Raw genomic sequence first — 26,556 nt, 5'->3', positions numbered from 1 at the left:
GATGGAAACCATATGTATGACAAACCTCCATAGCACTTCAACACATTTAGAATTCACTCTGTTTGTCTTCAAAGACAAAACTGTGAATGCCCGCATACATTGTGATATGTGCAAGTCAGGAAATACCGCCTTAATATGGATAGAACACAAATTGTTTGTCACTCTACAGAGTTAAAATACTTTAGCATTATCGTGATAGCTGCAAACAGCAGCCAGTTAGTCAGGGAAAGTAAGACCTGCAACTATGAGATACAGTTTACAGCTTCTTGAAATAACTACCTTACCAAAAATATATTCATTTTTTAACTTGTTAATTTATTTTTGGTACAAGTGATTGCATCAGCCCATATTTTAGACGTTTACACGGCCTCAAAGAATCTTTTTTTTCTGTTGAGCAGGATGCTGATGACCTACCATTCAAGAAAGGTGATATATTGACAGTGGTCTCCAAGGATGAGGATCAGTGGTGGACAGCTTGTAACAGCAGTGGCCAGACTGGATCAATACCTGTGCCATATGTTCAGAGGGTGTGTATAGTAATGGAGGCTACAGTTTCCTTTATATTTAAAGATGTTTAAACATTTCCACAGTGCACAAAGCAAACCTTACTAGGACACACTGTGTGTGTAATTTATGTGACAACTTTGTAAGAGTTGCAGCAGTGTTCAATAATAGAATTGTGCTACACCTAATGTGACTTCTTTCCTTTTATTCATTCAACTGAATTTCACATAAATTTAGTGAGTTTAAAGTTCCACTTTTGATTAATTGAATAGGTGGTTTGTTAAATGGAGCACTTTTGGTGAAGTGAGCGAAATTTTATTCAATATTTTGTGGGGAACAGGAAATTTTACTTGTACATAGCATAGCACAAAGACCTCATATTGTTACATGAACAATATAATTGCTTCCTCCCACTTGGGCTGCCTTCTCAAGAGTGTTCCAGGTGAAACATAGTAGTAGAAAGGTTCACAGGTAAACACTTTTGTTACTGGAGATTATAGAAATCAGATGATCAAAGTTTAAGATGTGCAGCGTTTCATGAGAAAACAAAACTGATTTGGTTACAGTAACAGCTACTGCTTTGGAGAAATTTCTAATATGAAACAAATAAACCTAAGAAAAATACCTGTTAATCAGAGTTTAAAATTTTTAGCCAATCTGCACAAATTGTTAGTGGGGGGAAGGAAGAAAAGTGCAATAAAAGTACCTTTAAACTATGGAAGAAAATGTATTTTACATTCAGATTTTAGGAGTATTAATCTTGGATTGGAGAGTGTGAATGGCCCTTGTGGTACAGCAACCACAGGAAATTTCTGTCTCTGAACTCAACAAGAGTTTTTGACAAAAAATATGAGGCAAAAACTGTTATTTTTCTTAGAGCAGGAAGCTTATTTTATACTAGTTCAGTAAGCTTATTTTATACATATTATTAGATATCTTGCTGAATGTCATTGTGAGACAAATAAACCTAAGAAAAATACCTGTTAATCAGAGTTTAAAATTTTAGCCAATCTGCACAAATTGTTTGTGGGGGCGGGGGGGGGGGGGGGGGGAGAAAAGTTGCTTTGTCCATAAACAAGTATGTAGGGGCTGTGGGGGAGATTGGAAAATCTAGCTCTTTGCCCAGTGAAACAATGTACCAAAAATGATCACTGCAACATGCTGACTTCTTCTGTTCCTGTACATATCTGAGGAGTGAGATTGAGTCACTTCTGTGTGAATGCCAATGAAGAGAGAGAATTATCACAGCTATAACTTACAAACCTGATCTTGTACTAGGATTACAGTTGAGGTCAGTAGAAATAAACATGCTTCCTTTGGACTATGTTAACCAATTGCCTCAAAGAGAACCACTCATGTGGTACTAGACACTGCACGGCATGGCATGGTGGAGGTGAGTCATTCCTCTTGTGGTTTTCGCTATCATCACTAATACTGAATTCGTCCTAGGGGACATGACCGTCGAATCACCATGCATATTTGGTGTTAATGGAAGTGCTTTGTACAAAAGTCTAGCACATATGTGTAGAACATTAAGGAAAAAAACATGGGTAATGATAATAGTTTAATATTGTTTTATAGCAGTAAGTTAAAACATGAGAACTACTAATGATCATGGCAAACAGAATTGTAAGAAATACCATATTGTTACTGTCACCACTGAAAGTGCTTTAAAATTTATAAAATAGTGTAAAAATTAATTTGCATTCTGTTTTTCCCATGTAAATCCGCAAAGCAGTATTTGGGAGCCTACACAAAGTACTGAGGTCAGCATTTATTAAGTCACATTCAGTGAGGTTTTGTGAATCAGGACTCCTAAGTGTGTCAGTTTTGGGTCTCCAGATATGGGAGCTTCTGTCTTAAGGCAGTCCTCAGAATCAACATAATCTTCTTTTCCCAAATGCAAGTTCTTTGCAACATTTTTAAAAAGCAGCAAAAATATGTGACTATATGCCATGAGACCCTTAAATTGGTTTTAAACAGCTTCCCGATTGCTAACATAGTCTCTTAACTGCCAATCTTGTCATAAAACTGTGCAAATTGTTTTCAGATTAAAATTTTTAAAAACTTGATGTTTAAATGTGAATTCATGTGCAAACCATCCAGATTTAGGTTTCCCTGGCTTATGGAAATCACTGGAGGTAAATGATGGGGTTTTTCCTTTGACAAAGGAAATCAACTCTGTCATTTTCATTCTTATCCATTCTGTGTTTGAACTCAGTCCTTGGTGTCCACATGTCAATGGGACATTAAACTGTGATATTCCTTCATTCATTTCATACTTAAAAATATATTTTTATGTTAGTTTATAGGGTTCAAATTTTTAGAGAGAAAGATGTAATAAATTAGTTATCTAAAACATCAAAACATATGTCAGAAGACAGAAAACTTGCTTTAAAGTAGTGTGTAGCTGCTCCGGCGAGACTGGAATTGAAATACTTGATAAACTGATATTCCAGTTTGGTGAATACTAAATAAAGTTTCTAATTTGTTTCAGTACGATGACAGCCAGCAGTGTGCGCCAGAAATTCATAGACCCGGATCTGGTGGTGGAAATCCAGTGAGCCATCAACAAGAAGTTTCCATTCGAAGAACAAATATACAGGTTAAAATCATGGTCATATCTCTCTCTCTCTCTCTCTCTCTCTCTCTCTCTCTCTCTCTCTCTCTTTCACACTAAGTTAATATGTTTTTGCATATTTTTATTTTTGTTTTCTTTTATACAGCGGAAGCTTCCTGCTTATGCCCGTGGTCAAACAGGCAAGAGTGCCAAATGCCTATGATAAAACAGCATTGAAGCTTGAGGGTCGGTGATATCATAAAAGTAACAAAAATGAATATAAATGGACAGTGGGAAGGAGAACTGAATGGAAAGGTTGGCCATTTCCCATTTACACATGTTGAGTTTGTTGACTCAGAAAACAATGATGGTACTGATGAAAGTTAAGGTGGGTCCTTTGAAGAAAACAATGTAAATTTTATGAGAAATGTGTGTATCACACTAGGATGAATAAAGCATACTAGATGGGCTTTTCTAAAATATGCTGTAGTGGAGTTAGGATTCATTATAACCAGATACGCCATTACTGGCAATGAAAGGGCCTGGAAAAAAGTTCATAAAATTTTCTCTGGTTAAAAGGAAATGATAAGTCACATATAGTAATGAAATGCTCTGAAGTGGACACAGCATTCCTAATAGACAGAGAAAATGCAGAATGTTTGTAAATTGGTTGCTGCATATTGCAATCAATCTGCTATTCATTACAGCTACTTTTGAAGTTTGAAAGACAAAATTGGTTTCTATGGTTGTTAGTCTGTGAGCACAAGGAAAGCACCGGGGAGAACGTCAGAAAATTTGAGCATTTTCTGTTTTTTATATGAATAATATTACACATTCTGTTGTTTTATCTCTTTATGTACAGCTGATAGCAATTGATACATGCAGTCAATATGTGGAGCAGCTATAGCATGATAGCTCTGTAAAGGAGTGGAAAGATAGAAGCAATAAGGTTCATGAATAATTTTATGTATATAATACTAAAGAGGAACTTATGAACTAAGCGTAAGTGATGAACTTTTTTTTACGCAATTTGATTGAAGTTTGCTGAATGTAATGAACTGTACTTTGTAAATTGCACCACTGTTTGTTTACTAAAATGTGGCTTTTGTTGTCATACAGAGCTCCACTTGTCTGTTTACGCTGTCTGGATACTGTGAGGATACAATCCTGTTCACATTTCATTTTCAGTATGAAATAATAAAACTGAGTTCTATAACTTCTGTAATTTGTTGGCACATCTGACACGCAATTATGTTTCATTATGCTGCTTGCATTTTATAAAGTGCTGCTTTACTCTAAGAATGTGTACATCTGAACTGCCTCTGAGGATTTTAATAGCCTTACTATATTTTGTCATATAATTATCCACTGTTATAGAAAATATATTCTGCTGTGGTGGTTAACAGTGGAAAATTCAGACTGATATATAGAAGTTTTAAGACACGCTACTTGTTGTAAATGGTTGAAGCAAATCTTTCAGCATATTGAATGTTGTGTGAGATTGTAACTAATTCCACACATCTTGCTGACCTTTGTGTTTTGCTGGGTGTGAGTGATGATAGAATCTGCCAGTTGGACCTTTCTGTTGTGCCCACTTCTGAGTGACATGCCTCATGCACTGTTGTGCCTGTAGGTAATATATCATTATACGTAATTGTCCTGATTATGTTAAACATTGCTGTCTTCCAGTGAAAAAAAGTGGTCCATGAATATTTGTATACAATAAGGGTACCCTTTTTTAAGATAGGTATGTTTCTTGGTTCTAGAATGGTAGGCTTTTGCTTGTGTTTTTGCTGCAGTAATTATACCAGTGTAATTTACGTTAGCAACTGAAAAGAGTATATACACAATTTAGTTTATATATATCAGTTTAACTAGCAATCTTTGTTATTGCCCTTTTTTATGAGATTCATCTACATTCTTCTAAAATTCTCTTGTTGGTTTTAGTGACACTGCAATGACTGCTGATTATATAACACTCAGTATGTTTAGTGACAGTTTGTAAAAATGTCATTGGGTATATTTTCAGATTTTCTAATTTTGAAACTTGGAAGTTTTAATGTCTACATGCAGTTATTTCAGTAGCTAATGAAGAGTTGTACTTGTGCAATGTGTGTTATGAGTTATATTGTCACTAATTGAAGATTTTTCTAATGATTCCTTGAATCACACTTAAAAATATTCAGTTATGTTCAGATCTGCTGTTTTGATTCCCAACTGTCTCATAAACTTTTCCAAGCCATAATTATACAAAAGCTTCTATTCATGAATTTTTTAAAAATACTTTGGATCATAAAATACATTGCACAAAGTTAAAATAAAGAACTCAATTATGGAAACTGTCATACTGAAGGAGGGTCAGAAATCTTATTATGCTACAGTTTGGTCCAAAAATAAAATATTGAATCTGAATGTGATGTAAATTGCTAATGTGATATGTCGGTGGTATTTTCGTTACATTCTGTATGCAGCCCATATAGTTGTTTAGCTAGAAGGTAAATTTAGCCTAGATGTGGATGTAATTGTTTTATGTGGGCAAGTAGTTCTGCAGAGATGATTGTGTGGCAGACTGTATCACAGTGATATTAAATGTGAATCAGCATGCGTGAAAATTTGCTCAGAAATCTGTATTTAATTAGAATGTAAGGCAATCTTCCTCAATTATATCAAATATAAGGTAGTTTTGTCAACAGTTACCTATAGTTCTGTTAATGTACACTGTTCAGCTCTTTGCTCCATGTGGTATGTACATTATGAATCTGAAATAGATTTACCATTTTACATATTTATAACATACTGGATAATGCATATAATTTGTTTGTTATTTATTATGAGGGAATCCATGCACAAAACATTATTTTGCCAGCACTCATATTTGTCAAAACTGCTGGCTGCTATATCAACAAATGTATACAATGTCATATATGACAGTCATTCTGTGATCATCAAGAAGAGTCAACTCATTGAATCCCACAAACTTGTGCAAGTACACCCAAAGAATCTGAAACATGTAGAATTTATTGATTGTGCACATGAAAATTAAGATCTGGAGCTTTTTATTTATATTGATTTATCTAGTGTTCTGTACTATCAGTGACAGAAGTCATGTGAACATTGTATATACATGAATATGATACTTCAAAGTACTACCTACAAACACTGAAAGTTAAGAATTTGGGTTGCCTTATATTTCATGTAACTGTGCTGACTGACTTATAGGAAAAATATATTTGATGCAAATTTTTTGATAGGTGTACTTTTCCCATCTACAATCCGTGTATATTTTTTATGTATTTACGGACAACATTCATGACAAGTATGTCAAGTGAGCAAATAGGAAACATCATTCTTAAATTATGTAAATTATGAAAGTGACACAAATTTAGCTCTTTGAAGACTCTTGATGGACACTACTTACATGGCCCCTTGAAGCTTCAGAGCCACAGATTATGCCTGCAACAAAGAATGCAGTTAACACTTTTGTAAGTGGGTTTCAGAAATGCCAGAAAGATGTGTATTAGTGAACATTGTAACCTGTTTGCTCTCTATAGCCCCACACCCCATGCATCAGTTGTTTACATCTCGGGAATTTCCACCACAAGAAGAGCTAACACCTGGGGATCCAGTTTCTGCTACTAATTATCTTAATAATTGGCATACGGGAAATGAAAAGTTCACTTGTTGAGGTAATACATATTGTGTTAAGTTTCTGTATGTTACAATGGGTATTATCATAACAATGTAACTGTCACATGTGGACTAACCTGAAAATATGTGTGAAATACATGCTCCAGGATGTGTAAGTTAGCAAGAAATAGTAGAATGGTTCTGTTTGTGTATGTGTCATGTGGTACATTTCTTCTAGTTACTGTCCATTTTCCGCCCAAGTCTTTGTAGCACATATCACTCTAGTTGCTGCAAAATATGCTATAGTTGGAGTCACGAATGATGGCGGTCGAGTTTAGGCTTGTTCTGTGCACCTATGTCGCACATTCTCAGACAGCCAATGAGCGTTCAGTAGTGTTCTGAGCACTCTGTTGTGGATGTTGTATGCAATGTTAGCATTATATGTTATCATAGCAAGTTATCTGGTGAAGTTTTGTTCCATTTGTTGTGAGTTATCATGGCTGATTGTGGTTGTGAGTGACAAATTCCACACAAGCAAGCAAGAGACATAATTTGCAGGATACGTGCTTGCTTCAAGTGCAAAGCCCTTCCGTGCACGTACCACAACTGTCGCTTGGAATCGGTGACAATGCAGTCCCCATCTCTGTCTTGACCTGTGTGAACCGCCATAGTTTGTGGATCAGACTATAGTAGTAGATGTGATTAATGATTGTTTAATAGAGAAAGATGTGCTAATGGAGTGTAAACTTGAAATACAGCAAGCCACAAGACTATTAGGGAGCTACCCTAAAGTGGGGGGGGGGGGGGGGGGGAAGGATCTCAAATACAGCAGTAGACTGAAATTAATTCACTTACTGCATTAATTAATTAATGTTGGCCTGTTTCGGTCGTCTTGCATTCCTAACCAATAATATGTTTATAGTAATGACTGCCCAATGTAAAACAGTAGGAGGTTTGTGTGTAGCTAGCAGGACATTCTTATTTCCAACATTTTATTAGCTGTGTCTGTACCATTTTATGTATTATTAACAACGATGCATAGTAAGCACTCTGCATCTTTGTTAATAAAAATGTAAATCTGCTGCAATGGAAGTTACAACTGTACGCATCAAAGGCTTTTGTTCAGCCACAAGAAGATGAGATCAAAACTAAGTAATTTTGCTTTGAGCCCACATATAATCATTTTAACAGTGAAGGACTGAAAAAGAAGTGGTATTATGCATGAAACTGAAGATGTAAACTGAAAAATAAGTTGTGGATCAGTAAAAAAAAATTGATGCTGGTGTGCAAAAATTCTATTTCATAATGTATTACTCGTTTTTAGTATACTGGATCTGTAGAATGTTAACACTGGAAAATATCCATACAGAAATGCAGTCCAAAATATGTTGGCAGTAGATCTTTCTGTAGAACCACATTCTAAATGTTCAGATCATAATCATTAATTGGAATCGTAAAATGTCATGGGATTTGACGACAGACGGATAACTTATATCGGCTGCCATGATGTCACTCAAGATCAGCCACATTTTATGTTGTACATTTGACATCATTTAGGATGGAACGATTAACTTTATCAAAATGGAATTTTGACAAATTACTTTAATTTTATACTATAAAGCTTGCATTGTAGACATTTTATTTCCATAGAAATATTAGCTGCCCACAAACTCGTGGTAGAAAATGAACATATGACACCTAGGATTAGAGCCATGAGTTTGGACAAAGCAAATGAGTACATATCTCCATTTTCCTAGACAGATGTTTGTCATCTGACAAGAACAAATATGTTTTGTTATCCTGGGACTTAATTTCTAGTTTCTTTTTATTCTTATGGCAAACTAAGAGGCCGTAATCATCCACTGTTGTTATAAAAGTACAATTGAATGCTTTTGTGTTATTGAGATATAATAATTAGCTATTCTGCTTGATTAATGGTACATTTTAGCTGCCTTCAACCTTTCCAGGGATCAGTATGTTCCTAATAGTCCCTAGTAATATATTTTTTCACTGCCACCAGCTATTTTGCCAAAGACCTTCCCCCTAGAATCAGATGCCTTAAAATCAGAATTTGTGTATTCCCTAATATGCTGCAGTGATTAAGTTTTGTAATAAGCCACTGATAAATATGAATATGATTTGATACCCTGGAGAATGTAAACAAGAAGTTCTATCTTATATATGATTTTCCCCAACCCCCATTTAGGTCATATGTTGAACTGACTTTTTGTATCTACTTTGTATTTGATAAACACTGTTGAATACAAAGACTTGCAGTTCCCAACGGCTACAAATACGTTTTTGTTTTGCAGTTAATTTATCTGAAATCCTTTTCAGTCACATTAGGCACCTTGCATTGCCCACCACATTAAACATTGTGTGCATGCACGTATATTACTGTATACTTTATGATACTATAAAGAAAGATATAATAAGTGATACCATAAATATTTGTTTGGGTTAATTCAGAAAACATGTTGGCATGACTGGAAAATTGACTTGCAAAATACACATAGACATTGCAAAACAATTTTATGAAAATGACAGGCTGGCTTCCCAAGGTCGTACATGTAGGATATTAACTAAGTCAGTAAGTCATTTTCTTATTTTGATGTAAGAAACAATGATGTGTAAAAGGTGTAAGTAAGGTAATACGTGTTCTCTGTGTGTTTACTGGTGTTCTTTCATGATCATGGGGTTGAAATTTTACATTGCTTTGAATCTGTTAGAGGGCTTATGGATGGCACTGAAGTCTATGATTAAAACTTTGTTGTAGATAGATGTAGCAATTTCATGTGAAAGCAGAAAAAGTGTGTGTGCCAAATTACTATCAGGAACAGAAAGACAAAGGGGAAACCTTGCTGTAACAATATAGTGTGAAAGGTTGATAAAATTGAGACTAATGTGTTATTCAGAAAACAGTTGGCCTGGAGAGAAAATGAATGTGTTGCTAAATGTTGGTTGGGTAAGAGTGTCATGCACATAAAAAAAATTGCACAATAGAGCGAATTGATTAATCCAGAATATGGAATAATGTATGAGGGATGTCTGAAGTGGGAGTATTACTAGTATGGAAAGGGAAATGTAGGGGCAAGCAGTCAGGATAAATGGACTCTTAGTGAAAAAGTAAAACAGTAATAATGTTAGTTCATTAACATATTATACATTAACACTGTTGGATGAGTAAAAAAGAAGCAGCAGGTAACTGAAAATAGTTACAAATTGTCAAGTGTTTGAAAAGGGTGAAGTAAGACTCTGGATCAGTTAAAATTGCATGGTATTTATGGGTATTATAAAGTTGACATGCTGTGAAAACTATCCATTCTAGATTAATACCAAAGACCATAAGGAATTAAGGAATAAAAAAGACCTCTTAACAAATAGCTGAAGCACTGTGTCACCTATGGGAACATGCAGAAGAGACTGAAAACTTCACTAGCTTGTAGAAGAAATCTTTTGACAAGTTAGAGAGCACACATGTGTTCATGTGCAACCCCCACGCGCGCGCCCACACACACACACACACACACACACACACACACACACACACACACACACACACTCTCTCTCTCTCTCTCTCTCTCTCTCTCTCTCTCTCTCTCTCTGTGTGTGTGTGTGTATCACATGTTGTGAGAGTATATTGTATATTAAGGGGGGCAAACATGATACCGAGAGAGATCAGCAACTTTTCATGTTTAATACGTTTATTTGGTGTCACGGTTGCACGTAAATTATAAGATCACCAGTTTGTCTATATGGCCAACTTCAAATCTATAAAATAATGAAGCAACAGCATATGAGAGATCAGTGATAAAAATGAAATAAATAGGGGAAATAGTTAAGTAATATAATATACATGACCGATAGTGGTGTTATGTTTAGTTCTCTTGTAATGGACTAATTTGTAATGATTATAGATATGATAAATGTACAGTTGATAATTAGCTTTGTCTTAGATAACTGTCATATATTTCATTTCTGTCATAGATCACTTTACATACTGTATTTATATGGTTTTTGTAGATCTGAAAGTGTAGACTTAGTATGGTTCTCTTGCAACTGATGTGCAACTGTGTTAACAAAGTATTATGTATCAGATACAATAATTGTGTTGAATGACATGTGTACAGTCAGGTTCATGCTGTGCTGATTAACATATTAAAACAGACAAGTTTGACTACTAATAAACAGAACTGCCTGTACATCAGTTTCCGTGAGCCCACAAAGATAATACTTGGTGCTCTAATTTTGCAGGGAAGATGCTTTCAGACATTAATTATAATAATTAATGAACGGGTAACAAGAGGAAGGAACTTCCGTATACTACCTTTACTCTGTCCAGATAGATGACGTTTGTTGGCTAGGCCAGAATATATTCAGTTGTGCATGCGAGCAAGGAACTGCCGGAAATCCTATTTTGCTTCCGCTCCTTTCATGGATGCGATGTTTGTGTTCAGTTTTATCAAATACATGCTTATAGTGTCATCTTTATTGAAAGAATATCTGTTTGAAATTGCAGAGAAAGCCATTAATACACACTTAATTGAACATTTTCTTACTGGCTACACTTGTCTGTTTACACTGATGCTTAACCTAAGAAAATATATCACTGCAAATATTTAATTCAACATATTTCACTGATATTTGCAGTGATTATTTAACATGTTCCTTAGGCCACATTTGTTTCATAGATTAATAGTTTTATATAATTTAAGCTAAAATTACCATTTTTCTTAGATTTTAGAAGATATCAATCACTTCACCTTCTGTTAACCTCTCTATAATGTCCTTTGTTTATTAATCATCAAAAATCAGTGTTATTTATTATTTTCTAAATATTGGCATTAAGAAAACATTTTGAGTTTCAGTGTCATCATATCTTGTTACAACATAATTTGCTATTATCAATACATTTTGCAAGCTGGTGGCATTACATATTTTTGTCTCTTAATTGCCTAGACCTTTGGCAATTTCTGCATGTGCCCTATATTTGTCACTGGGAAGTTCCATGTGCAATCAGATTAGAATTTTCATCTGCAAGTTGTGTCAGTACCAATATTTGACATTTGTTTTGATCCTTCGTTCTGTGGTATGAGGATGTGGGTCTTGGAATGGCAGTTAGCACTTAGTCAGCTATATATTTTGAATGAAGTTAATAGATACTGTTCTTTTTTCTTTCCACAATGTTGAGTGTGAAACCAAAAAGTATTGAATATAATTATTATTTTGAGGAATAATTGTTACATATATAGTGAAAGATACATTTAGGTATCTTTAGATATCTTTGTTTGATTTGCATTTTTGTACATACTTGAACTTTCAAAAACTGGATAACCTTGTTAACACTCTTCTATATTTTGAAAAGAGCATCACACCCTATTAACAGCAGTTGTACATGCTCTTACTTTTTTAAAGATGTTATCCTTTTTATTTGTAATGTTATGTCACTACAATAATTGTGACAATATTTATTAATACACAACCATTCAGTGTTGAGGTAATTTACAGAAGTAGTGTTTTTGTGCATGCCACTGCATATGTTTTCACTGTACAGTTAGATGTATATGTGTGTTGCAAGCTGATATATAGAATGCTCTAACTTTCTCATAAAATCTGAAAGAAATTGGTCAGAAAAAGGCAGTGGGCATAATGGTTTTTACATTTTGAAAAGAGAGGAAAGTATTGTTTGTTCGTGACTGCCAAATGCCTAACTGAAGAGTGACTGTGTGTGTGTGTGTGTGTGTGTGTGTGTGTGTGTGTGTGTGAAAGGGGGGGGGGTGGAGATGGTAAGTAAATGGTTGGTTTTACTTGCATCTGCCATTAATGCTACTCTTCCTGTGAATCAGTGCTCATTTTATCATATACATGATCATTATCCTTCATTGTGAAAAAGAAGCCAATTTATAAATCAGTCATAAGAAAGTGTAAAGATGAAAGGTGTTGTAAAAGAACGTTGTTTTGTATTATATGTAAATGACATGCAACTGAAGATTTTAAAGCCTCTGCAGTGGATTAAAATCTGAAGTCAAAGCTGAATAATGAATGTGACATATTATCTGCATTTAGTGCTGGGCAGTTGATGCAAATGATTGTGTAATACAGTTGAAGAAGAAGAAAAAAAGAACCTGTACCAATGCATGATATTAAAAACATTACATCATGTATGTTCATGCTTAAATTTTATTCTGACATGAATCACCATCTCTAAAATTGCCATGTCTAATGACTCATTGCCAATGGTATGTTTTATCCTAATCTTCCTTCAATAAATGAAATTTGTGATGAATGTCCACATGCAAAATTTGCAAGTGACATTGTCACTGAAGAAGGAGATGAGAGTAGGAAAAAAATGTGATAGTCAAGTGATGCATGTTCTCAGTTAAAATATGAACCTTTCTTGGGATGAGATTATGTTCTACTAACTCAGTGTAGCCCGTGTCTCTTTTTACTGTATCTACCATTGTGCCTCCCTCATGATAAACAACTGTGTTCCACTGCATACACAACTTCTTCAAATTATCCAATGAGCCAAGTCATCTTATGTGCAAAGAGTGAGAATCAAGAACAGTGTGGGTGAGGGAGGTGTGGGGTAGTGGAAGGAATTACTTTCATGTTATGATTCAAGATGCTACGCTCTTGTCATGTGAGGTATATCTTTTATTGCATTACTGCAATGACTTAGTATAGTGGACAATAAAAATCAAAGGTGTCTGTTTTTAAGTTAGACGCATTGTTTGTAAGTGCAGTAGTAAGTGCACAAATTTTGTGTATGAAACTTTCCCTCATTTTTCTGTGTGACATTGAAACACTTTTTTATGTGCTACCACTACAGTGATTATTTAATCTCTAGATCCCTGTGAAACAAAAAAATTGTTGTAGATTTGTTTCTTGAAAGAAATGCAATTTTGAAGGCAATCACTATATATAGTATTGTAGATACAGATTTTCCTGTATTCTAATCTGTGCCTTATTTCCCAAAACTTGTGGTCATTTCTAGAAGTAGTTTGTTGACAATTTTATGCCTGGTTGCATACCTGTTTTGCATTACAGGTTACTGAGAAATAGAAGTGACTTCTCATGTTGTTCTAGCTCTTATAATGATTGAAATATTCGCAGGCATTCAGCCAGGTGCTCTTCCCTTCATACCTGTACTCTAACCCCTTCCATGGCCTTCTTTTAGTCCTTTCAATGATATGCTGTCTGCCATCCATTCCCCACACCTGCTCACAATTTGGAGGCATTGCGTATGCAGTTTGTACTTGCAGTCATAATCTGTTGGCCTTAAGTGGTCCATTGCCACCTCATCCCTGGGCAACATCACACAGTTGTTGCTCTGTACTGCATTATTGTCTGCCCGTGCAAGCCCATTGACTTTTTTTTCTGCATCTGCTACTTGATGAGAGGGTGCTAAAGAAGTGACTGTTTTATTTTCAAAATAACAAAATTCTGGTGCTCCTTCAATGATTTAAGCATTGGATCATAACTCTTGCTGAGTAGATACGCAATGTCACTTTGATAAGGCTTCCCCATAGCCTGATATCAGTTGCTTCCCTAATGACACTGTCCCAAATCCTTGGAGTCATGGGCAAGGCTTTTCTTTCATAATAATTAATGGAGTGCTTGTTCTCCAAGATTGCTCAGCCATCACAGATTTATTGGGCTGTCCCAGCTCAGTGTAGTGTTGATGGTGTTCCACACATCAAATCTCCACATTTCTGCTCACTTGACCAATGTATAACACCACATTTACGTGGGATACTGTAAAGTCATGACTTCCATAAGCATGAATTGTCCTTTACACTGCCAAGCAGGTCACTTGTCGTGGTCAATGGGTATGACATACATTTGACACCATGTTTCTTTATCATACAGCTGACCTTTGCAGATATATCCTCTGTATAAGAGAGATACACAATATTGAGAAAGGACCATGTACAGAGTGCATCTGAATGATTATCAATTATGGGGCTGGACCTCTTAACTGCCAGGAAGAGGTAGAGGGGTAGGTATAAAGGGGAGAGCAGCTCCCTCAACAGATCGGTACATCAGGAGCACCTGATGGTGACAATGAGATAGGTCATCAGAATATTATGCCAGTCAAAAAAATGCTAGTATCTATATGAACACTCATGAAGACTTCAGTGAGTGAAGTTTGGGCAGATAAATGAATAAGTTAACAGAGTTGCCATAAATGTTTCTATTGTCCACTTGTGTCTGACAGAGCTATTGCTTCTTTTTAAGCATATGGAAGAAGGCTGTAATGACCACAGGAACATTTCCAGGTAATGTATATTCTTTAAAGAGGACCATGTAAATATTACCAATTTGACACATTTTTTGGTTGCTAGTGATAGCTGTAATACAACCAGATATGACAATCATTGTACAAGGTACTCAGAATGACCAACAGACCCTTTTGTGAAACTTCATGGAGTGATTCAAAAGTTCTTATATTAATTGTCATTTATTCATCAACCACTGATCATATACACAGTAAGTGTCTTGATAACTGGTGTACAATTATTGATCTTACATTAAAAATTTCAGGTTGGATTTCATTTTTTGCATAAAAAACTGAAATGTTGTCAAGTTAGTGTTTGGTGGGTGCCAAAGAATCTGAAAGAAGGGCCAGTGAATGACTGATGTATGGACTACTTAATTTGCTACGCTGCAGAAGGTTATCCTGTTCTGGAAGAAAAAATTTGGCGAGTTCTGAGTGTACCACTACATTTCCAAAACAAAGTGTGACTGCTTGGCCTGGAAATAGATATATCTGCCAACAAAGTAGTAGTTTAGAGAGACACCAGCAGTGAAAAAGGTGGTACTGACCATTTTCTAGGATATGTGTAGTGTTCTGTTGTGAGATGTTACCTGTTGTGAGAGAACCTTAGTAAATTTACACATCTCTCACAGCAATGCTATAATACTGCTGTTGTGGTCATCATTTCAAAGATTGGTTTGATACAGTTATATGCACAAGCCCATCTTGTGCACATCTTGTGCACATCTTGTCATCTCTTTACAACTACTGCATTCTACCTCCACTTGCTTACTGCTATCAAGCTTTGATCTCTGTTTACATAGTTTACCTCCGAAACTTCCCTCTATTACCAAATTAACTGTCCCTTGATGCCTCTGGATGTGTCAAATCATCATATTCTTTCCTTTCATCCAGTTGTCATAAATTTATTTTCTCCTGAGTTCAGTTCAGTACCTCCTCACTAGTTACTCAGTCTACCAACCTAATTTTAAGCATTGCTCGGTAACAGTACTTCAACTACTCTCTGGTCTCTATATTGTCCATGTTTCACTTCAATATAAAGTTACTCTAGAAACAAATGCTTTCTGGAAAATACCTCCTAACACATTTATAATCACTGTTAGCAAATTTCTGTTTTTCAGAAATGCTTTACTTGCTGTTTCCAGAAAGCATTTTATATTATTTTTCATTCAGCATTTGTCAGTTATTGTACTGGCAAAATAGCAAAACTCATCTACCACTTTTAGTGTCTCATTTCCTAATCTAATTCCCTCAATACCACCTGATTTATGTATAAAACATTATCGGTTTACTTGTTGTGCCAAATCTGGGTAAAATCTTTAGCTTTTGACAAAATCCTTCATTATCTTCATTAGGAACAACATAATGTTGTGGCTGCTGTTGGGGCAATTTATAGCCCGTATGCAGCATGTGACTGGTTGGTATACATTAGCATTATGTCATACTATAAGAGACTGTGTTCATATCTGCACTGCTAGTGACACTGCTCTCATAGAAACATAAACAGTTAAACACCATCAAGATGTCACTTCCATACACCATTAAGATTACAACCACTGCACTAGTTGAAGTTGTTCTTGCAGATTCTAATTTGTACTGCTTCTTTAATAACAGAATCCCAGTATATAGAAGCAAGGGACAAATGTTTAGTTTCATTCTTTGTTTATTTGTGAACTGGTACTCAGCAACTGCTGATTTCTCAAGTTCTTGATTTTTAATGTGCCATAGGTTTTCTGCACAGTGATTGTTAATGGTACAGATAGGCTGGTTGATGTAATTGCTTCCACACTCACAAAGAATGTTATAAATTCCAAGCACCTTGAAACTAAGGCAGTCCTTAACCAGGCACAGCAGACCCTTTAATTTCTTAGGTGATGAGAAAGTAGGTCTCGTGCCTCTTGTTCCCAGGACCCTACCTATTTATCTAGGTCTAGCACGACAGAAAGGAAGAAGCACAGTAGGTAGATCACCATACAAAGTTTCAGAGACCAGCTTTAAGCGAGGAATCTAGAAATTTACTACAACCCCTATGTATCGCTGTTGCAGCGACTGCGAAGACAAAATATGGAGGATATGCTACAACCCTAATGTTTCCTCCTTATATTTTATCCCTGATAACTTCAGAGAATGTATTATGGTGAACAATGACAAAAGTTTTTCCTAAAGTTACAAATGTTATAAATGTGGGATTATCTTTCTTCAGCATATCTTCTAAAGTAAGTCGTAGGGCCAGTACTGCTTCATGTGTTCTGACATTTCTCTAGAACCCGAAGTATTTTCTCAAGGTTGGCTTCTACCATTCTTCTGATGTTTATTCATGGTAGTGTTTTTCATCCAAGACTTATTAAATGGATGGTTTGGTAATATTCAGACCTGTCAGTACGTTAATTTTGTTTTTATTGGGATTATTACATTTTTCATTAAACCTGAAAACTTTTTTCATATATTGTGATTCAACATACAAGGTGGTTCTTCAAGTCTGAGGATATTGAACCTGTGTCATATATTCATATTTGTAATGGTTTTTTTCCTCCAAGGATTTTAGTAATTCTGAGAGAATGTCATCTATTTCAGCTGTGTGGTTTTGACCTAGGTATTTCAGTGCTCTGCCAAATTGTTGTGCAGTATTGCATTTCCCATCACATTTTCATCCACTTCATTGTCCTTTTTCGTATTATTGTCATCAAGGTTATTTCCTTTGTATAACCTTGCTGTATATTCCTTCCACCTTTCAGCCTTCCCTCCTTTGCTTAATACTAACTTGCCATATCACCTCATGATATTCGTACAGCTGCTCCTCTTTACTCCAAAGGTTTCTTTAATATATGTATTTAAGCCATGCATGCTCCTACAGCTTTACATTTTCCCTATAGGCACTGCTGCTTTCCAAGTTTGCACTTTATGTCTGTCTCATTATTTGGGCATCTGTATTACATTTTGTTTCCTCCATTTGCTGCATTTTGCATTTTTTTCCTTTCATCAATTACATTCAGTATCTCATATTATTTAAGGATTTTTATTGGACATTGTCTTTTTACCAAGCTGTTCCTCTGCTGCCTACATTATACTATCTCATAAAGCTACACATTCATCTTTTGTGTTGCTTTCCCCTGTTCAGGCAGTAGTTGCCTAAATACTCCTTTCAAACTCTTAACCTCTGGTTCTTTCAACTTATCTATGGCCCATCTCCTTAATTTTTTACCTTTTTGCTATTGTTTCAGTTTTAATATACAATTCATAATAAATTAAGGCCAATGTTTACATCTGCTTGTGGAAATATTTTGCAGTTTGAAATTTGAGTTATATATCTATGTCTCACCAATACATAGTAAATGTGAAACCTTTCAGGTCTCAAAGTCTCTTCCACATACACAACCCTCTTTCAGAATTCTTCACTAAAATGTTATAAATGATTAAATTTTGCTCTCTGCAAAATTGTAGCAGGTGGCATTCCCTTGGAGTCCTTCCTCCCAGTCCATGTTCTACTTTTTTTCCTTCACTTTGTTTCTACTGTTGAATTCCAGTCCTACAATACAATTAAATTTTTGCCTCTGTTAACATAAATGAATAATATTGCTTATCTCATCATGCATCTTTCAACTCTGTTCACCATGTGCAGGGCTAGAATGAGTGTGGGTGTCTTGGGTTTTTGTCTGTTGTGACTATGACAGTCCATTCACTACACTGTTCGGAGTACTTTACCTCCATTCTTATCTTCAGATTCTCTATTACACTTGTTTCATTTTGAGTTGCTAATCCTGTACTCATCTGACTAGAGGGCTTGTTCTTCCTTTGACCTCAATTTACTAATTTACGCCACATCTAACATCAGCCTATCCATTTTTCTTTTAAAGTTCTCTAACATGTGTACTCAATTAAGCAATCTAACATTCCACACTCTAACTTGTATAATGGCAGATTTGTTTTTTTCTGATGACAGCAACCTCCTACGTAGACCCTCTGTTTTAGCTCGGGAATATTTTTCTCAAGAGGATGCCACCATCTCTAAACCATATAATAGAGCTGCATATCTTCAAGAAATATAAGAGCTGTAGCATCTCCTTGCTTTCAGCTATTCATAATACCAAAATGGCATGGCCATAATGACAAATGGCCAGATCAATCATCCACACTGTTACCCATGCAGCTATTGAAAATGTCCCACTTTAGGAATCATATGAACTCTCCACAGATACCCCTCTAATATTGTTAAACCTACAGTACGGTTATCTGCATAAGTGAGGCAAGCAAGCCACTCTACAGCAGTATGGTCCATTTTTCATGGGTGAGATTGCTTTAATGTCATGTTGGACAATACATAGCAATGTTCTACGCATGTTGAAGCTTCTGTTCATAAAATAATTGAGGATAGGTTTGGGATACACACCTACTTGATCACCCACCATGTGACACAGACAATATACTGTAGGATAGTTTTCTTACATATACATACAATAAAAAAACCTAACATTTAATTACCTCTTGTTCAAATTATCATTTCATCCTTTTTTTAATTGTCCTTCTGAATAGTAGCATTTCTCCCACTGAATGTGCTGTAGCCTTGTGTTTAGAACCTCTGCTTTCATGGAAATATGTTTTTGTCCATTAACTTATTACATATTGTCATCAGCATATACTGCAGTGTCCATGCATATAATTTCAATTGGAGTGTGGGAAGCATAAAATTCTTTTCATTTCTGTTGTTGTATGTGTGCTTACAATGATTCTCATCAAATAATTTTGGTCTGCTGTGTAGGAAAATTATAATTTCATTAGTGTATATGGGGGGAACAGTTAGAATTTGCAATTTCCAAAATAATGGGAAGCAACATTCTGTTTGCTGTGCAGTACACATGTATCTGATGATTTTGTTCTGTAGTTTCAGTATTCAAGATACACTATTTGAACTTTCCAGAAAATTATACAATGACAGATTAAAAATAACTATGGTATGCCATTTTTCGTGTACTCATGTCAGTAGGATTTTCTAGTATTTGCATTGCAAATGCAAAGCTGCTTAGTTTATTTGATAGGATGTCAATATATGTATTCCAGCTGAGTGCTTGTCCAGATTTAGTTGTAGGAAGTGGATTGTGTCAACTTCTTCCATAAGATGATTGTTATGTTGTATTTGAAATTCCATACATTTCAAATATTTGATATTGAAGTGTACAATATATATTTTTTTCAATCTTCAGTTTCAACCCATTTAACTGGAACCAGTTTTCTAATGTATCCAGTTAGCTTTTGATGGAGCTTGCAATTTTCTCTGCATCGTCATCTTCAATTAGAACAGAAGTATCATCTTCAAACAGAACTGATGGGAATTTGTATTTACGGGTAAGTCAGTTATGTAGAATAGGAACAAAACTGTCCCCAAAATGGAGCCTTGAGGAACACTTTGCGATACTGTACTCCATTTAGAATAAGAATTCACTGCATTTGAAGTGATATTTACCCTTTGTTGTCTGTTGTAGAAGTATACTGTGAGCCATTTCAGAGCATTGCCCTTAATCCCATATTTGTAGATAAGCAAGGCCTTCATCACATAATGAAATGCTTTAGTAAGATCACAGAAGATATCTGCAACTTGACTTGTCTGATCCAGCGATTTTCATATCTTTTCAATAAAGTTATTCATTGCATCCAGAGTGTTATTGCTGGTTGGAATCCAAATTGCTTGCTAATAATAATATCACCTACTACTATAAAATTTTTGATATGGTTTGCATCTACTTTCTCTAACACTTTTGACAGGACTGGAAGACTAAAAATAGTGCAGTAGTTTCCCATGTCTTCCCTCAACTCTTTCTTGAACAGGGGTCTGACTTTGGCATACTTCAACATAACAGGAAAGCATCCCAGTTCAAAAGATTGGTTGATTATTTTTGTTAGGAGAGGTGCTATTATGTCACACACTGCTTTAATCACTTTTGTGGGTATCCCATCTCACCCAGTAGAGTTTTTTAGTGATAATATAACATTTTCCACATTCTTTATTTGTGGCTTTTTAAAAAATCTGTGAGATACTTGGCTTCATGTTAGTGCTGAGAGATGGATAAAATAAATAAACTTCTTGGTGGAGTTCAAAGGGATTTACTTTACTCAGATACTGTGCTATGTCAACATCTGACTTTGTCACATTTATGATGAAGTCATTTAAATGCTGCTCTGATATTTGAGCTGAGTTTGCAATGTAAAGCTACCATCTACTTTAATCCTAGAAATTTCATTGCTACTAACTCTACTGCATCACTATAATTTGACAATGAACCACACTGCTTTTGTCTTACTTTTATGTTGCATGATGAACTTTTTTTGCCATTTGTTTAGCTGCCTTCACAACCTTTTCAGATATACAGTAGCAGTACAATGTCTAACGTAATCTGTTGTTGTTATATTTCAGTGAATTGTGGAGTTCCCTCTTCCTGGCACTAGAAATTTTTAACTCCGACTTATCCATTTAAGTTTACTAGTCTTTTGTTACATGTTGTTCTAAGTGGAAAAGTTTTCGTTTCAAGAAAGCTACTTAAAAACTTGTGAAAGTTGCTACTGTGTGAAGTACAGCTGTCATAGGAACATTTAACCTTTCTTAATTCATTACTAAATGTATTTGAATGTGTTTTTATTTTTTCTTCATTAAGTTCCTTTTCATATGGCTTTTGTTACATAAAATCTCTTTCTTAATTTTTGGTTGTGTAGTGAATAATGCAGAATGGTCAGATATTCCCAACTGTAAACAAAGTACAGGTCATTGACTGTGCATTTACATTTGGGTGTTCCAAGTCATTTACTTTGAATGCTAAGCTTTTTTGTGAAGTCAGTGAATCTGGACACATCATTGCTTTCAACTATGAAATTAATATTGAAGCCAGCAGCTATTACAATCTTTTTCATTTTTTTCTTTGCTGAGATTTTCAAGCAGGCACTGGAATTTCACCAGAAAAGCTTTAATTGTAGCTTTCTATGGTACCGTGTAAATAGAAACTTCTATGACATTTAGTTCTGTCAGTTCAATACAGCATCTTTCAAATCCACACTATTCATTCAGATGATTAAAATCATTTCATATTTTATATCAGAATGAGTAAGTATGCCAGTGCCTCAATTTGATTTTTTCTCATTTACAAAAGCTGTTTGCTATGTCGAAATTTTCGATTTTATTAAGAATTTTAATATTATCAAATGTAAGCCAATGTTCATTGAGGAAAATGACATTGATATTTTTACATTCAGAAAGAGTAATTTGTAATTTGTCAGCTTAATGGCTCTTGTTTGAAAAGCTGGCACTTAGACTATTTATACTCAAGTGCATTATGTAGGGAAATTCTTTGTCATTTATGGTTTTGACCATACTCTTTCTTGGGTACCATTTTGATCTAACTTGTTGTTCCCAATCACTGTTCCTCATCCTCATCTTTTCTTACAAGTTTCCCCTATTATTCAGAATTTTATGTGCATCAGCAAACATTCTACTAAGAATTTTGGATCTTAACCTATTTAAATGGCCAATGGCAACATCGGTTCCCGTCAGATCACCAAAGTTAAGCACTGTAGAGGGGCTGGGCTAGCACTTGGGTGGGTGACCATCCAGTCTGCCAAGTGCTGTTGGCGAGCGGGGTGTACGCAGCCTTTGTGAACCAAACTATTTGATTGTGAAGTAGCGGCTACGATCTCGTAAACTGATATACAGCCAGGAGAGCAGTGTGCTGACCACATACCCCTCCATATCCACATCCAGTGACGCTTGTGGGCTGAGGATGACACGGCAGCCAGTCGGTCCCATTGGGCCTTCATGGCCTGTTCGGGCAAAGCTAAAGTTAACATATTTAAATGAAGACTGTCTTTATCCAAGCATTTATTGCTTAAGGACTTACTTGGATTTATAAACATAGCTCGTAGATCATTATGGTTTTTGTTTAAATCACAGATTGTTCTTTCTATATATCAATCACTGACTGATCTTCTGTTGACAATACCACTTGCCACTATTCTTTTATTTGTGTGTAATCATTCAGTGATGAAGCAACAGTGGTTGTTGGAGCAGTATACTGGAAACTTGTGCTTGATGCCTGTCATGTTTTGCACATTGTTCAGCGAGTGTTGCATCCTGAAATTTCATACACAATGAAACTTAAGTTTCATAATGTATCCTGTCATTCCAAAAACTCCTGAATTGTCTAGTGATCACCAAGTATAACATAATCAAAAATTATTTGAAATCAGCATGGTGATGACATTAGAAGAGTAATTTTTTGTCATGTATAAGTTTGTGTGTGTGTGGGGGGGGGGGGGATTTGAAGGTGTTCAATTCAATAATTGGATAAGGTTCGTGCTGTGACATAAATCTGTGTTTGTAAGTGACTTATTGATCAGATTTGTTCAGGGAGAATACACTTCTGCTGTAATACAGAATAGGTGCTGATTGTCAGCGAAAGTTACTCATAGCACTTTGTCCAATAGCTTGTTAATATTTACTGAAATATGTGGTTTAAAAAAAGAAATCAGATTATGGCTACAAATAAAATTTAGGTAGTGATGGCCAGAATGAAAACAATGACCACCTTTCAAACAAATAGCAAACCATATGATGAGAGATTGCATTTGCAACGTTTGGACTGATGAAAACAGAATGTTATATAAAAATACGGTCATCTGGAAGAAGTATGTGCTTTCACAAACTGTTGTTATACTCGAATAATTGAAATACGGAGTTGCTGCACATACGCTTCAACTGCATTTAAGATACACCCAATAGTGAAGATTAAAGAGCAAGTTCGTAAGTAAAGACTCTCCAGAATACTCTGTCGGGACTGAAAGGGGCCGCTTTCTTTCGCAGATCTCGGAAAGTACTGTTCCCGTAATTGCTCCAGAAAGGAAATTGAATACGTTATTTTTTTCCGAGTTTTTTTTTAGCGTTACACACAGAGTTGTTTTAGCGGAAACACTGTTAAACTCTAGAGTTGGCGTTAAGAATAGAATCATGCTGAGTAAATGTGAAATGATGCAGAGTAATTTCGTTTGGGGGTAAATAATATTTCATAACAGCCTAAAAGCGCGGTCGGCGCGACGCACGGGCCGGCTGAGAACGGGCCCAAGGGCCGTTGACTACTGCCATCTACCGCAAACTCAAAAGCTTTCGCAACAACCTGCTGCGAGTCAGTATTTTGCGCCGGCTTGCCTGTGGTGGACGTGGAGCAAGTGAGAACTAAACGAGAAGTCATGGCTACGAAGAAAGGTAATTTTATGTGAATTTCAGTAGTTTGTGGTGCTGTTGCCATACAGCAGATACGAATATGTTAGTTTTCCAGCGATGCTGTAGATTTTTCAGTTTTCATCATACTTGCTTCATCCATAATTCTGATTCGGAAAAAAGTCTTTTGACCGAATAGACGATAGTTCTCGTGAGAAATGATTGATTATACCAAAAGCATTAAGTACACTGGCAGTATAGCATGCCAACAAGATAAGCATTCAAATTGCTGATTAAAATTCTCGATTTTGAACACGTTTGACATTGCGATGTGAAGAGTGACAGCCTGCAAGCAGTCCTTTAGATTTTCATGAGGTGCCGCTTCTGAAAGAACTTGTGACCATTCGTGCTGCCCTTCTTTGTATACGTTCAGTACACACAACCCCCACCCCCCCAGGTAGTCCTCGTTGTTGTGGGTCCCACATACTTGAGCAGCATTCTAGGATGGGTTTTACGAGTGGTTTGTAAGCAATATCCCTTGCAGACTGCGTTTACCTAGTATTCTTTCGATGCTTAACCTACGACTGAGTCCACATATTCGTTCCATTTCATATCCCTAAAAGAGTGCCAAACCCAGGTGTTTCTATGAGTTGACCGATTCCAGTTGCGATTCGTCAGTATAGTAGTCGTGGGATACTACGTTTTTTCGTATTGTGAAGTGCGCTGTTTTACATTTTTCAATGTTTAAAACAACTTTGAAATCTTATCAAAATCTGACTGAATATTTGTGAAGCTTTTTCAGACAATCCTTCATTATAGATACCGGTAACTATATCATCTGGGAAATTTCTGATGTTACTATTAATATTGTTGGCAAGGTAATTAATATATAACATGAACAGCAATGATCCTAACACAGTTCCCTGTGGCACTCCCGAAGTTACTTCATCTGTCGATGACTCTCCATCCAAGATAAAATGTTGCGTCCTCTGTACCACAAATTTCGCTTGATACCCCATACAGTCGTACTCTTGACAATAAACGTAGATGTGATAAAGAGACAAATGCTTTTCGGCAATCGGGAAATGCTGCATCTACCTGACTACCTTGATCGAGGGCTTTCAGGACGTCATGGGAGAAAAGTGCAAGTTGCACATGATCGAAGTTTTCGGAATCCATTCTGCTGGACATACAGGTCATTCTGTTCGAGATATTATATCTGAGCTCAGAATATGCTCTAATATTCTACAACATTCACACAACACAGGATATTAGGCGTTTTGTCGATTACTTCTGGTACACATCTTGGAGAGGAGTTTTACGCGTGCTTTCTACCAACTATTGAGTAAGGTTTATTGTTTGAGGGTCTGTGGTCGAGTATTGTTAAAGGAGGGCCTTAGTCGTAAATTCGATATAGTATCTGATAGGGTTCCATCAGGTCTTGGAGTTTTGTTCAGTTTTAACGACTTCAGCTGTTTCTCAACACCACTCGCACTAATATCTGTATCTCTCATCTTTGCAGTGGTTCGAGAATTAAATTGGGGCAATACCCCCGGATTTTCATTTGTGAAGGAATGTTTGGAAATGCAGTTTCAGATTCTAACACGGCGGGTCTGACGTATTTGTCTATTGTGTCAAATACCCTACCTCCATTTCCCATTATCCTATCCAATCGATATATGTTTAAATGTTCCTCAAATATCTCACTACTATGAATTTCAGGTTTTAATCAGCTTCCTTTGCGTAAAACAATGTGAACTCCACATTCAGACACTGGCATTTTGTTGGGAATGTTTCGACACTTAAGTATTTCTTCCCGAAGACTGACCGAAAATATCGGAGGAAACCGAGGGAGGGTTTTTTTTTTTCGTCAAGTCTCCCTGAACCACAATGTGCGTAGGCATCGTCTACAAAGCATCTATACTAATACACTTTTGTATTCGTTGTTACTCATTGCTTTTCAGTGTGGTCATCATCCTTCAGACGCCTATCCCACGTGTACACTAAGGCATCAATGCCAGCATCGGTAGTATTTGCATCAAGGTACTGCGTCCAAGTCACGTCGTTTTTCTGAACGTTCATGTCAGTGTGACAACACCCAAGTGCTTCTCCAGTGTTTCGCAGAGATTGTAATCACTGGGTGCTCGACCAAACTTTGGTAGTAGCAATTGAAACGGTAGTAACAACTACGCCCTTTCGAACATTACACGTCGTGTAATAGTAATAGATGCACCGTTGAAAACGTCTCATGGCGACTTGGGTCCTGTTATTTCATAATGCTTGATGTGAGTAGCTTGTTAGCAGAATGAGACGAGATTAAAACTTACTTACAGTCGTATCTCTGTATACAATATCACGTGTAAGTAGTCGGAGGCGAAGAATTTTTAATCA

General features: G+C 36.0%; 2 protein-coding genes across 3 annotated transcripts in view; both read left to right on the top strand.

Moving 5' to 3' along the window:
* LOC124723162 (adapter molecule Crk) overlaps positions 1–6,307 on the top strand; it is a 28,796-nt gene extending 22,489 nt beyond the window's left edge. Inside the window, 5 exon segments of the mRNA XM_047248362.1 lie at positions 399–527; positions 3,002–3,109; positions 3,231–3,254; positions 3,256–3,309; positions 3,311–6,307. Of these exon segments, the coding sequence (XP_047104318.1) occupies positions 399–527; positions 3,002–3,109; positions 3,231–3,254; positions 3,256–3,309; positions 3,311–3,451 (456 nt within the window). The 3' untranslated portion in view covers positions 3,452–6,307.
* Positions 6,308–24,082: 17,775 nt separating this feature from the next.
* The window catches only part of LOC124723194 (glucose-6-phosphate 1-dehydrogenase), a 303,988-nt gene continuing 301,514 nt past the window's right edge, over positions 24,083–26,556 (top strand). The window contains exon 1 of one of the 2 annotated variants that reach the window (XM_047248385.1): positions 24,083–24,210. In XM_047248385.1, coding sequence (XP_047104341.1) covers positions 24,195–24,210 — 16 coding nt within the window. In that variant the 5' untranslated portion in view covers positions 24,083–24,194. The remainder of the gene's footprint in view (positions 24,211–26,556) is intronic. The other variant, XM_047248384.1, reaches the window with a different exon arrangement.

This window comes from Schistocerca piceifrons, chromosome X, assembly GCF_021461385.2.
Source record: "Schistocerca piceifrons isolate TAMUIC-IGC-003096 chromosome X, iqSchPice1.1, whole genome shotgun sequence".
Classification (NCBI taxonomy): domain Eukaryota; kingdom Metazoa; phylum Arthropoda; class Insecta; order Orthoptera; family Acrididae; genus Schistocerca; species Schistocerca piceifrons.
The sequence above is the reverse complement of the archived record's forward strand: the minus strand, read 5'-3'. Positions and strand labels throughout refer to the sequence as shown.